General features: G+C 50.2%; 1 protein-coding gene across 5 annotated transcripts in view; it reads right to left on the reverse strand.

Annotated features, from left to right (window-relative positions):
- Positions 1-13,829, reverse strand: part of MRAS (muscle RAS oncogene homolog) — a 35,356-nt gene that overhangs the window by 8,051 nt on the left and 13,476 nt on the right. For 4 of the 5 annotated variants that reach the window (XM_045579257.1, XM_036431340.2, XM_045579256.1 and 1 more), the window contains exon 2: positions 609-819. In XM_045579257.1, the coding sequence (XP_045435213.1) occupies positions 609-801 (193 nt within the window). In that variant the 5' untranslated portion in view covers positions 802-819. Of the gene's footprint in view, positions 1-608; positions 820-11,775; positions 11,780-13,829 lie in introns of all 5 variants that reach the window. The other variant, XM_036431341.1, reaches the window with a different exon arrangement.

The raw sequence follows: 13,829 nt of genomic DNA on the forward strand, positions 1-13,829 counted from the left end.
TAGTGGCTCTCTAAATTCAACATTACCTGGAGGCTTATGAAAGCACAGACTGCTGGGCCTCACCCTCAGAATTTCTGAACCAGTAGGGCTTGGGGGATTTCAGTTTTGACAAGTTTCCTGGTGACGATACTGCCGCAGGCCTGGCTGCCACACATGGAGAACTGCTAATCCAGACCAGTTTAGGCTCAAGTAGAAACACAATCTCAGATGCAAGTTTTCCCCCTCCAAGGGCCATCTACCAAATGAACGATGTTGAATTGAGAAACTTATTTTCCACTTTTTTTATTTATTTATTATTATTAGCTACAGACATCTGCAAATGCTAATCAGAGCTTCTGATCAGCAAGAAATAACCAACATGACATCACCGGGTTGGCGTGAGTCTCGCCCTGTCTCTCGGTTGAACACACATTTTGGTCTCCACAAAGCTGTTCAGAATTCACCCTGGAAACCGTCCATGGCCTTGGACCAACTGTCTCATAACACCAACTGCTCCCTAACGGCAACTTGAGGAAAACCATCACGCCCCACTCCTGTAGCCTGTCGACTCTCCCCAACCCTCGGCCTCGCGCCCCCAGTCCCCCGCAGGGCTGCCAGCCGGGCCTCACCGTCCAAGATGGCCCACTGGCTGTCAATCTCAGTGTGCTTCAGGTAGGAGTCCTCGATGGTGGGGTCGTAGTCAGGCACAAAGATCTTCTGGAAGAACTGGATGGTGAGGGCACTCTTGCCCACGCCCCCGTCCCCCACCACCACCAGCTTGTAGGTGGGCAGGTTGTCGCTGGGGACGGCGCTGGTGGCCATGTCTCCCGTGGGTCAGACCTGGGGAAGCAAGACATGAGGAGTGAGGCAGGGACCCTTTCCTCTCTGGCTTAGGGGGAAGTGGTGACGGGTTTTCTTGCCTTTTTACGGGGTAATAAACACTCTCAATTTTAGAAGGTTTTGAAAATGAAAAGAAAAAAAAAAGAAAGAAAGCACCGTAGCTGGTTCGGCTCAGTGGATAGAGCATTGGCCTTCGGACGGAAGGGTTCCAGGTTCGATTCCGGTTAAGGGCACATGCCCAGTTGTGTACTCAATCCCCAGTAGGGGGCGTGCAGCAGGCAGCTGATAAATGATTCTCTCTCATCACTGATGTTTCTATCTTGCTCTCCCTCTCCCTTTCTCTCTGAAATTAATAAAAATGTATTAAAAAAAGAAAATGAAGCCGAAGCCGGTTTGGCTCAGTGGTAGAGCATCAGTCTGTAGACTGAAAGGTCCCAGGTTCGATTCCGGTCAAGGGCATTTGCGGGCACATCCCCGGTAGGGGGTGTGCAAGAGGCAGCTAGTCGATGTTTCTCTCTCATCGACGTTTCTAGCTCTCTATTTCTCTCCCTTCCTCTCTGTAAAAAAATCAATAATATATATTTTTTTTTTAAAAAAAGAAAATGAAAAAGAGAAAAATTAAAATTAAAATGTCACCCCTGATCCCACCACCCAGAGACAGTCACTGTTAAAATGATTTATTCAGTCATTTACTGAACACCAACTCTGTGTCAGGACTGGATGGGGGGGGGCACAGTACTACGCGATGCCACATGGTCTCTAATAAGCACAGCCAAAAGCCATGTCAAAGACGCTTTCCCACCACTCAGCTCTGCCCTAAACCTGCGCAGGTAAACATGAGGCCGTGGGTCTGGGCAGGGGTAGCCTGGAGGTTCCCCTTTCCCATCCACTCGGACCCACCAGACGGAGCGTCGGGAAGGACCTGAGACCTTCTTTGCGGAAAGGAAAGAAGGCCCCAGGAGCACAGCACACCTGAGCTCAGGGTCTCAGGGGCCTCTCCCAACTCTCGGAATTCTGTGATCCTGCCTCCTTTCCCTCTGTCGGCCTGCTGTTATTATGCTTGGAGCCATGCTAGAATCTCGTGGCATCTGGTCAACCCCGCTCCAGTTGGGGAAAAGGAAGGGGAGGAGCAGGGCTCAGTTTTGTTTTGATGATGTTGAGTCCAGCTAAGGCAACGGTTCTCAACCAGGGCAATTCTCCCCTCCGTCCCGGATGTCGCAATGACTGGAGATATTTTTGGTTGCCAAAACCAAGTGGGTGCCACTGGCATCTAGCCGGCAGAGGCCGGGAATGCTGCCGAACACCCTACAACGCACAGGACAGCCCCCCACGGCAAAGAAGTGTCCATCCTAAAGCACCACAAGTGCCAACCCTGAGCAGCCTTGAGTGAAGGTGCCCAGGAGGGAGCTGGAAATACGGAGCTAGGACGCGAAAGAATATCTGGGCCTTAACAGATGAGGCCCGGTTGGAAGAGGCAACAGCAGAGAAGCAGAGTGGCCTCTGGCAATGGTGTCACAGGGAGAGGCAGGCGGGGAGTGTGGACGGAGCACTCACATAGGAGGGACGCCGGGACCTGTCCTAACAACGGGAGCCCACAGTCCCCAGAAGCAGGAGGCTGACAGCCCCAAACGTTAAGCACCTTTGGGAGTGAGGGGAGAGTCCCCTTAAAAACCATTGAAGGGTTGCCGAAACCGGTTTGGTTCAGTGGATAGAGCGTTGGCTTGGGGACTGAAAGGTCCTGGGTTCGATTCCGGTCAAGGGCATGTACCTTGGTTGCGGGCATATCCCCAGTAGGGGGTGTGCAGGAGGCAGCTGGTCGATGACGCTCTCTCATCGATGTTTCTAGCTCTCTATCCCTCTCCCTTCCTCTCTGTAAAAATCAATAAAATATATATTAAAAAACAAAACATAACCAAAAACCATTGGGGGGTTGCTGCCAGGGCCTAAGCTGCAAACTGCAGACCCATCCAGGGAGATGCAATACCACCCCCTGGTGGGCATTCCTGGGCAGCATGGGAGCGGACCCTGAGCTGAGTGGGGAGAAGGCTTGAGCCCACCTCAGGGTACTGAGCAAGCTGGGGAAGGTGCAGTGTATGGGTGACTGGGAAACTTAAGGACTCACTGCAGAGTATGAGGAGGTAGTTGGGCGCGGGGGGGAGACCTGGGGGGAGGAAGGTGCCGGGGGGCGGGGGATGGGAGAGACACTAGACTGGGTGTCCTGTGTGCATTGCTGCTGCCTGGGAAGGCCACTGCCCTCTCTGAGCCATGGTTTCTTACCTATCTGATGAAAGGGCTGGCTTTTACAGTTATTTTCAACTCCAGAGGAGTCCTCAAGTCTAGCTCTCAACAGAAAGGGTGTTAGATGCCAATGTGGGTTCTGTGGCCACACTGATTTGCATGGGGCCGCAGGCGAGATTCATTGCATAACCTTCTGCAGTTCCTGAAGCTCGATGTTGACATTCAGGGTTTCCCTGCAGTGGGGGAAGTAAGGGTGAAAGTGCACGTCGGTCCAGGCTGGCCCGAGACTGCACCTGCATAAACACACCAGCACTGCAGGCGGACACGCCCTCTCCGGCAGCTGTACCCACAGGTGAAAATGTATTCTAAGGAGATGTGCAGACCAGTGTACAATCTGCTCAGAGCCAGGAAAGAAACGGAAATAACTTACATGTTGGGAGGGGTAGGCTAAAGAACAGGTTCTCTGCTCCATGGAATACCATGCGGCCATTAAAAAGATGGTAGTCAGCCCTGGCCGACGTGGCTAAGGTGGTTGAGCGTCACCCCATGCACTGAGAGGTCACTGGTTCAGTTCCTGGTCGGGGAACAAGCCAGGGTGGCAGGCTCCATCCCCAGGAGGGGAGGTGTGCAGGAGGCAGCCAAGTGAGGATTCTCTCCTGACAATGCTTCTTTCTTCCTCTCCCTCTCCCTTCCTCCTCCTCTCTCTCTGTGAAGTCAATAAAAACATATATTTTTAAAAAGGATGATATTTACTTACCTAGAAAAAGTTTATATTATGTATAAAAAAAAATAACAGGCTGCAAAACAGCAAGTACATATGATTACACTTCCATAAAGCTACCCATCTGTGAACCTCCATGTCTCCAGCCAGGCAGAGAGGACTGGCAGGTGGCTGTGTCGAATGCAAATTGCAGGGAATTTTCTCAATTCTATTTTCCTTAAGAAGCATGTATTATATTTGTATATTAGAAAAGCTTAACAACATTAAAATGCTTCCAACAGAATAGACTGTCCAGGCCGCCTGAACACGTATGATTGCCTCTCCTTTGAGGGGGGATAGAGGGACCAGGGGCCAGCTGCAGCCCCCCAATCTTGTTCCTCAGTCTCCCTACAAAGATGGGGGGCAAGTTGAGACTTCATTGAACTGTCTCCCACGTGACAGCGATGGAGGTGCAAGGAGACCCAGAGACCTCGGAGGCCGGCAGTCCCCGGGGAAAGGTGGGAGAGAGCCAGCTCCTCGCTGCCCCCTGCTGGCTGGGGTTGAGTGGCGACGCTGGGCCTGGGGTGCACCTGTTTGTCTGCGACAGAGGCTGTTTCTAAAGCTCCCATCCACGCTCTGCTGGCGGCAGCATGAACAAGAAACACTAAGTGGGTGGGAAGGTAATCAAGAAGGAAAATTGTTCCTCTTGATTTCCTTCTCAAAAATAAAACAAGATTTTAAAATATGCTAGTCAGCGTGATAGAGCGCATGAACTGAACCCCGGAGTCAGTGCTCGGACCACCCGCAGCAGACTCACCGGGGACTTGTAAAGATGGCCCTCCGCTCGTCCTGCAGGGCTGTGGGCGGGAAGCAGCCAGCGGAAGGCCCCTTCTTTCACAGTGCCCAGCTCTGGGGGGGGGGGGGGGTTGGCTTCCTCCCAAGAGCCCACAGGAGGCCAACTCGGGGTTCCATCCCAACTCAGACTCAACGGAACAGGGTGGGAATGCACAGTGAACGCCAACGTTGGACCGGGTCCCTCGTGGTGAAAAATGTTTCCAACAAAATATGGGTCTATCTACAGCTGCTGGGTCCAGCCCGGGCTCCTTCACTAGACCCTAAAGGCTGTCACTGGCTGCCATCTCTGACCCTCCAGTGGTCAGTACCTGTAGCCTCTCACAGTCTCCTCTCTCCCCCGACCAGCTGTGCTCTCCCTGGGTGCCCTATGGTCACACTGCATCTGTGCACACCCCCATGGCCCCAGAAAGAGCCATGATCTCTTCTCACGTCAGGCCTGAGCCTGGGAATGGCACTCCCCTGAGAGGCATCGCCTCTTACCCTGGGTCCGAGACCCGGAGTTCTGATCCAGAGGCCACCACACACCTAAAATCTTCTACACTTGCACTATGCACAAAAGGGCAGGGAGTGTCCCCGGTCCCATCTGGAGCACCAAGCCTGGCATTGAACCAGCAGGGAGCAGATGCTCGCTGAAGGAACTGGAAGCTCAGCCCTGGCATTTCTGAACAGCCGTCAGACTACCTACCGTCCACAGCACTGGCCTCGCCATGCAGAAGGCTAAGGGGCAACTCTCCCAGCCAGGGGTTGGGATTATCACCCTTCCTCTACCAATCACACCGATGAGACCTTTCTGGAAGCAGCTGTGAGCCCAGGAGGAAAGTAAGGGGCTGCCAGGGTGGGAGAATGGGTCCAAAAAGCTCCCCAATCCGTAAAGAGGATCTCGGCTGGATCTTCTGATGGGCGTGTTTTTCCAGCCTTCAATCTCCCCCCAAACAATCCCTTCCTAAATGATGTCTTTGTACACGGGGAGGGAAGGCAGAAAGCCAAAGGGCATGCACTCCACTCCACAAAGCAGGCTGGTCTCACGTGGTGCAGAGGAAGATTTTTTTTTTAAATCCTTCCCCGAGGACATGTTCGTTGATTTTTTACAGAGAGGGGGAGGGAGAGAGGGAGGGAGCCATTGATGTGAGAGAGAAGCATCTATCCGTTGCCTCCTGCACGGGCCCCAACCAGGGCCAGGGACTGAACCTGCAACGTAGATATGTGTCCTGACTGGGAATTGAACCCATGGCCCATGATGTATGGGCCAACGCTCCCACCAACTGAGCCACAGTGGCCAGGGTGAGAAATATTTTTTAAAAGTCACCACATATATCCAGGACAAAAAATTGGCTGGCGATTAAGGAGCAAACTGCTTATATTCACAGCCTATTCAACTAGAAAGCACCTTGGAGATCACTCTAGAATGTTGGTTCTTGACTTCTAGTCAAGATTTCAGTGTAGGTAAATGAACTCCTTGAATCTCCCCACAACCACATCAAAATTGCAACTAAACTACAGAGCAACCACAATTCAGAACTGCTTGATATCTAGCTGGATGGAAGTCCTACTATTAGCGAATTAAAGAAGATGCTACATGGAGACTGATAGGAGGAGCTGAGATGCAGAAGGGGCTGGTCCCACACTCACGGTGGGAAAGATAAAAATCGGGAGGGATATCTTGGCTCCAGAGGTCCTCCTAGAGGAGCAAAGGTTCCCAGACCCACAGCAGACCCCCCCATCCCAGGGTTCCAGAACTGGAAAGAGAAGTCCCCACAAATTCAGTGGGGATTGTGGCTGAGTGACATAGAGGCTGCTGGAGTTCCCGGCATTCCTCTTCAAGGGCCCACACACAAACTTACTCAGACTCCCTCCCTCTGATCTCCAGTGCTACGGCAGCAGCATGAAAGAAACCCAGGATATATGCAGAGGAACTGAATTGTCTGGCGTCAGTGTGGGGGTGGGGAGGCAGGTGGCAGCTTTCTGTCAGACAAAAATGCTGCCAGATGCTTTGTTCCTTTTGTGAGACCCCCAAACCCACTGAACCAGCAACAGAAAATCAACAGTACAGTAGATTAAGTCACGAATCAAATCAGTGATTTGTAATAAAAGGAAGAAAGAAAAAAAAGACCCAATCAGAACAGCAAAAAGAAGGGGGAAAAAAGATAGTCTAAGGAACCTTGGGGACAACTTCAAGTGTACCAACATTCACATCATGGGAATGCTGGAATGAGAAGAGAGAGAGAGCAAAAAATTGAAAACCTATTTGAAAAAATAATGACAGAAAACTTCCCTAACCTGGTTAAAAAAAAAAAAAAAATAGACATATGAATTCAGGAAGTGCAGAGAGTCCCAAACAAGATGAACTCAAAGAGGCCCACACCAAGACTCCTCATTAAAATGCCAAGGGTTAAAATAAAGAGAGAATCTTAAAAGTAGCAAAAGAAAAGCAGTTAGTCCCCTACAAGGGAGCTCCCATAAGACTGCTTTCTCAATAGAAACTTTGCAAGCCAGAAGGGAGTGGCAAGAAATATTCAAAGTGATGAGTAGTAAGGACCTACAACCAAGATTATTCTACTCAGGAAAGCTATTGTTTAGAATTGAAGGACAGCCCTAGCTGGTTTGGCTCAGTGGATAGAGCATTGGCCTGTGGACTGAAGGGTCTCAGGTTCAATTCCAGTCAAGGGGACATGCCTGGGTTGTGGGCTTGGTCCCCAGTGGGAGGAGTGAAGGAGGCAGCCAATCAATGATTCTCTCTTATCACTGACGTTTCTATCTCTCTCCCTCCCCCTTCCTCTTTAAAGTCAATAAAAATATATTAAAAATAAAAAAGAATCGAAGGACATATAAAGAGCATCCCAGATAAAAAACCACCAAGTCAGTGTTACATGGAATGTTAAGGGTTGTTAAGATAAAGAAGGAAAAAAGGATAAAAAAAATGAACAATAAAATGGCAAAAAAACAACAACAACACAATCTATCGACAATTGAATCTAAAAAATAAAATGAACAAATAGAACAGAAACAGACTCATAGATTGAGAACATTTTAATAGTTGCCAGATGGGAGGGGAGTTGGGGGGATGGGTGAAAAAAGGTGAAGGAATCAGTTCAAGTTGGTTGTTCCAGATTAGCCATGGGGATGTAAAGTACACCATCTATACTAATAATAGAGGAATATGCAAATTGTCCAGGACGCTGTCACAGTAACAGTAACAACCAAACAGCAGGCTGCTTGGGGCAACAAGGCCGGCAGGGGGGTTTAGTGTGGGACGACCAAACGACTGAACAACAGGCTGCATGCGGTGACCAGGCCTGCAGGGGAGGGCAGTTAGGGGCAATCAGGCTGGCAAAGACTTGTGTTCTGCTTCATAAAAAATAGTTTACTATAGGCATGCCTTGTTTTATTTTTAATTTATTGATTTGAGGGGGGGGGAGGGAGAGAGAGAACATTGATTTGTTGTTCCAATTATTTATGTACTGTTTGCAGTTGGGTGCGATCATACCAGCAGGGAAGAGCAGTTGGGGGTGACTAGGACGGCAGGCAGGTGAGCCGTTAGGAGCCAGCAGTCGAGGATTGTGAGAGGGATGTCTGACTGTCAGTTTAGGCCTGTGGGATTGGGCCTAAACTGGCAGTCAAACATCCCCCAAGGGGTCCCAGATTGGAGAGGATGCAGGCTGGGCTGAGGGACACCCGCCCCATGCATGCATTTCGAGCAGCGGGCCTCTAGTAATATAACAACTACGTATGGTGTCAGCTGGGTCCACGATTTATCAGGATTGGTCACTTTGTAAGTTTTATAATGTCTAGTCACTGGGTGTACACCTGAAGCCAATATAATATTGTATGCCAATTGCAATTAAAAAATTAAGAAATGATTAAAACAATTTTAAAATTAGAACCTAAGGTACAATATGCACAATAAGTGGGTCACAGCTTTAGCATTAGGCTGTTCAAATATTCAAAGACTTGTGTTCTGCTTCGTAAAAAATAGTTTACTATAGGCATGCCTCGTTTTATTTTTAACTTATTGATTTTAGAGAGAGAGGAAGAGAGGAAGGGAGAGAAACCTTTATCTGCTGTTCCAATTATTTACGCACTGGCTGCTTCTTATATGTTCCCTGACCGGGGGTCGAACACACGATCTTGGCGTACCAGATGACGCTCTAACCAACCCAATGACCCCGCCAGGGACAGGCTTTCCTTGTTTTATTGCACTTCACAGACATTGTTTTTTTTTTACAAATTCAAGGCAAGACTCTCCACCAACAAAAATATTATGACTCGCTTGTTGCGACACTCACTTTATGGTGGTAGTCTGGAACTGAAGCTGTGGTATCGCTGAGGTCTGCCTGTAGCATGTTTTCAATTATCTTCCTAATTATTAAAATGCTGATAATAGGTATCATAGAGTTTTTACTATAAATTTAGGACATTTAGACAGGGTAGTTAATTTACCCATCACTATCTCATACTTTGGTTTAAAAAAAAATTTTTTTTTGGGGGGGGGAAACCTGTAGTTCAGTAAACATATTGAATTTCACTTTGTTCAATGTCAGAAAGCTTACAATGATATTCTCAGGAAACAGAATTAAGGGGGAGTTTAGACAAATCAGTATTCACTGAATTTATTAAAAAATAATTTGCTAATGGCAAACTGTAAACCAGGTGACACTTCAAAGTAAGATTTATATACAAATAATCAAATTATATTTGTATCATCTCAAGCATGTACTAGTATTTGCCTCAAATACATGAATGTTTGTAACTCAATAAACTTTCTGGTGCTGTTCCATTTTGTCAGAATGTTTCCCACTGAACAACATACTAAATACTATTGACTTTTATTACTAAGCCACTACCTAAGGAACAAAAAGTTAAATAAATAAAAAAATTGAATGATGGTTCTTCACCATTTGGGGGGTCACAGATAGCCGGTCCCTTTGAGGTGGGAGGGTGTATCAGGTGGACCTGACATTCTCCTTAAAATTTCCCCGCACGGTTTTCTGTGCTGGATTCTCTCCTATGGACCGGTTGAAGGATCTTTGGCATGTTCCCGTTCCCGGCCTCACAGTTTCTTAGTTGTGAGATGGAGAATCCTATTTTGCAGAATTGCCTTAAGCATAGAATTAAGATGCATGAAATGAGCCCAGCTCAGAGAAGGGGCTCACATCTTTGTTCTCTAGCCTAGTTCATTGTGTTTGGAGGTGTGCGTGAGAGGCAAAGACAGAGACACAGAGAGGGGAGGGGAGAGATTTTCCCATGGTTCCTCTGCTCTGAGGCTCCCATTCCCAGCCTCCTGCCCTTCCCCCCGCCAGAAAGCTGCGCTGCCATCCCAGCTCCGCGACAGTCTGATGAAGGAGGCGGGTGTGGGAACGGCACCCCTCAGGTAGAACTTTATTTCCATGGGAAATGGCTCTGAGGCTCCAGGCAGGCCCCTCCGCTCAGAAACCAACTTTTGGAGCAGCAGCCACTTGGCAGAGGAGCGCTGGCTCCCATGGTAACCACCGCTGGAGCGCCCTGCCCAGCCCAGCCCTCGCTCCACTGGAAACTCCTTTCTAAAAGGCAGTACCTCTGCCTCAGTCCTGGGCATGTGTGCATGAAGACGGCTGTCTGTCCTTTGCCCCCTCCTCTCCCCGGGGCTAGCACCAGCTTGCACACTTTGAAGTGGAGCTGGAGGGACTGATGGCCCCAGAACTTTTTCAACAGCAATTTCAAGTGTGCTTGGGGGAGGGGGTGGCCTCCTGGGAGCAGCCTTGGGCAGAGCCCCCCTTGGTTCTTAGGGGGCACAGACTGGGGGGGGGGGGGGAAGGGGTCAGGAACAGCCTTCAGCTCTGCAGCCAGGCATCTTGAATTCACTGCTGTCTCCCATATAAGTGCCTTGTGTGACCTAAAGCAGGTTTCTTCATTTCCAGGAGCCTCAGCTTCCCCATGTGTAAAACAGGAGAACAGGATGCTCTAGAATGTGGACGGTCCTAGTTTTAAAACAAAAGCACAAAAACAACAACCGGAGGGCTTCCAGCAAGAGCATAGCTGCCCTGATACGCAAAGTAGAGGGCCCTGGCCTCCCTCCAACCTGGTGACGGCAGTGATTCGAACCACTCCCCTGCCCCACCCACAGCCCTAAGAGCCCCAGGGGACCCACCCTGTGTCAGACACAATGCCCAGGACAGCGGTGCGCTCCCAGCATCCTCTGCTCCCACCACTCTGCCCCCTCTCCCCAGGTTTCCAGCTTCTAAGGCTTCTCCAGAGCTTACTTCCCAAAAGGACACCCCCAAACACTGCCCATGTCTCTAAATGGGTAGCGTTTGGGGGTTACCTAGAAGTAGTTATCTTAATAATTAGTTATTAAGTAACTACTTTGTTCCAGGAACTGGGATAGATACCAAGAACTTAAACATGAACAAGATAATGGAGACTATCAGAGTCAACTAAACAACTGACATCTAAGTGATGTGATGAGTATACCGGGAAGTGCATGTATGTATGGCAATGAAAGTACATACACATTGCCGAAACTGGTTTGGCTCAGTGAATAGAGCGTCGGCCTGCAGACTGAAAGGTCCCGGGTTCGATTCCGGTCAAGGGTATGTACATTGGTTGCGGGCACATCCCTGGTGGGGGGTGTGCAAGAGGCGGCTGATCGATGTTTCTCTCCCATCGATGTTTCAGACTCTCTATCCCTCTCTCTTCCTCTCTGTAAAAAATCAATAAAATATATTAAATATATATATATCTTTAAAAATATATATATACACATTATACAATAGAAGTAGCACAGGAGTAGCGGTGCAGGAAAAGCATCACTAAACGTTGATTTAAAAACAGAGCTCTGTAACCTAGGGAGAGGAAGAATGCTATTCTAGATAAAGGGAGGCGCATATACAGAAACTTAGAAAACTGAGACACGGCTTCAGCTGCAGACATTGTTAAGGGGTCATGGCTTCCTGGCCTCTCCATGCACTTCGTCTCCCCAGCCATCGCCATCCCCTCAGCCAGTGTTTCCCAAACTTTTGACATATGTGTACCTCTTCTATAATTTCCGTCACGCTGAGTACCCCCTCGTACTCATGAGAACGTAGAATTAGGCGCAGCTAAACACGGTGCAGTGCATATCCCCACCAAACTCCGGTGCAACGCGTACCCCCACCAGACTCTCCCCGTACCCCTGGGGGCACGCGGACCGCACTTTGGGAAACACTGCGCAGTCTCCTACCGTCCTGGCCAGAACACGTGGTGCCAGGGAAGGCTACAGAGCAGCCACCCTGCCACATGGCGTGGACGCCCGCGGTGGCCTGGCTGGACTCCACCGGTCAGGCCCGGAACCACCACACCCCACGGCCTGGAATTCTTTTGTAGCCTCACAGGACTTCCCTTCGACGGTCACCGAGATTCACTGTCCCACAGAGTTCATCCTTGTGGCTGCCTCCCTGGCCCTGACTCCAGGACCAGGGACTCTCAGTGCTGGGGCGGGGGCCAGCTCAGTCTTTCCAACGGTGCTGCCAACTTGATTGCAGGCTTCGTTTTTACTGCGTTTGCTTTTCTGTTTCTATACGAATTATTTCAAAGATTCTCCCCAACCCCATCAGTTGAACCACAAGTTGTCCAGGGCAGTGGCCGGCAAACTCATGAGACAACAGAGCCACATATCGACAGGACGACGACTGACATTTCTTTGGAGAGCCAGGTTTTTTAAACTGAAACTCCTTCTAACGCCACTTCTTCGAAATAGACTCGCCCAGGCCGTGGTGTTTTGTGGAAGAGCCACACCCAAGGGGCCAAAGAGCCGCAGTTTGCCAACCACAGGTCTAGGGGAGATAGGGCTGGAAGAGGGGGGCACAGTCACTATTAGTGGAGCTCTTGGGAGCGTCAGGGACTTCTCTTCACATTGAGCTGCATCAGCCGTGGGAAGCTAATCTCCTCTGCCTGGTATCTGGGTGTGCCCACGCAGAGGGCCAGGACACAGTGGGGGGAGCGGCCCAACCCACGTGGAGGAAATGGCTCCGAATTCCAAGAGCTGCCCTTCCCCTCTGCACAATTCCCAGAAACGGGCTGCTGATTTGCAGGCCGTGCCTGCCTAACTGGTGTGCGGCCCTGCCAGGGCCCGGGCCACTCGGTATCCCTCAGGGCTCCACGCTCCCTTCCCCTGGACTTGGCTCCGGCCCTCGGCCTCACACCCTTGCTAATCCATGCCCAGCACCGTCACTGCGCCACTCCACCCTCTCAGGAAGCTGCGGGTGCGTTCAGCTCGCTCCATCAATACTCACCCACCCACCCAGCACGTGTGCTATTTTATGCCGTCCAGGACCTTAAACGTCGTTAGCTCTAGATTAGGGGTGTCGAACTCAATCAGAGAAGGGGCCAAAATCTAAAATCCAGCCTAAATCTCGGGCCGAATGGTTTACTGAACAGTCATAAACTGTCATTGTGATGGAAACGCAGTGGAGTGCAGTGATGACAGCGAGGTGCGGGCCACATTGCAAGGCCTGGCGGGACGGATTTGGCCCGAGGGCCTTGTGTTTGACACATGTGCTCTAGATGGTACGTATGTGACACGGGTGCTGCCCCTCCCGTTCCCGGAGCCCTGGCAGGCATCACTAATCAATCAGGGTTCTCTTTCCTGCTCAGCCTTAGACTCCTTCTCATGCAGCTCCCCTGGCAGCCAGAACTGGATGACGGGTCCAGAGAGGAAACTCGTTTGCCAATCCCAGATCTAACCCACTGCTCATCTGGTCCCCTCCAAAACACCCCACCTACTGGCCGTCCTGTTCTCTGGGAAGAACTGGGGATAACCCACAAGGCTCCCCCCTCCCCTCCTCAAGATTTAGCTCCAGCCCAAACCAGGTTGGCTCAGTGGATAGAGCCAACCCCATGGCTTCAGATCCTGGCATTGCCTGGTCGACCTTAGAAAAGTTATTCTGCTCTTTTGTGTCTCAGTTTCTTCAACGGTAAAACGGGGACAGTTAAGAGTCAGCCACACCTCATGGGGTTGCTGTGAGAATTAAATGAGTGAATTTGGTAAAAATCTTCCGGCAGCATCAGGCATACCACTGACATGAAGTGTTTGTGCATGTTTTTAACATGATCGCTATTGTCATTCGTATGCCAGGCGGCTTCTGCACACCTGCCCTGGGACGCAGTGCTGGGTCCTCCCTGGCTGGTCTCCAGGCCCTGCCCAGGAGGCGCTCTCCCCCGGGGACCAGACTAAGTGCTAACTGCGGTGATATAAAGAAGCATC

This window comes from Pipistrellus kuhlii, unplaced genomic scaffold (genome assembly GCF_014108245.1).
Source record: "Pipistrellus kuhlii isolate mPipKuh1 unplaced genomic scaffold, mPipKuh1.p scaffold_m20_p_11, whole genome shotgun sequence".
NCBI classification, from domain to species: Eukaryota; Metazoa; Chordata; class Mammalia; order Chiroptera; family Vespertilionidae; genus Pipistrellus; species Pipistrellus kuhlii.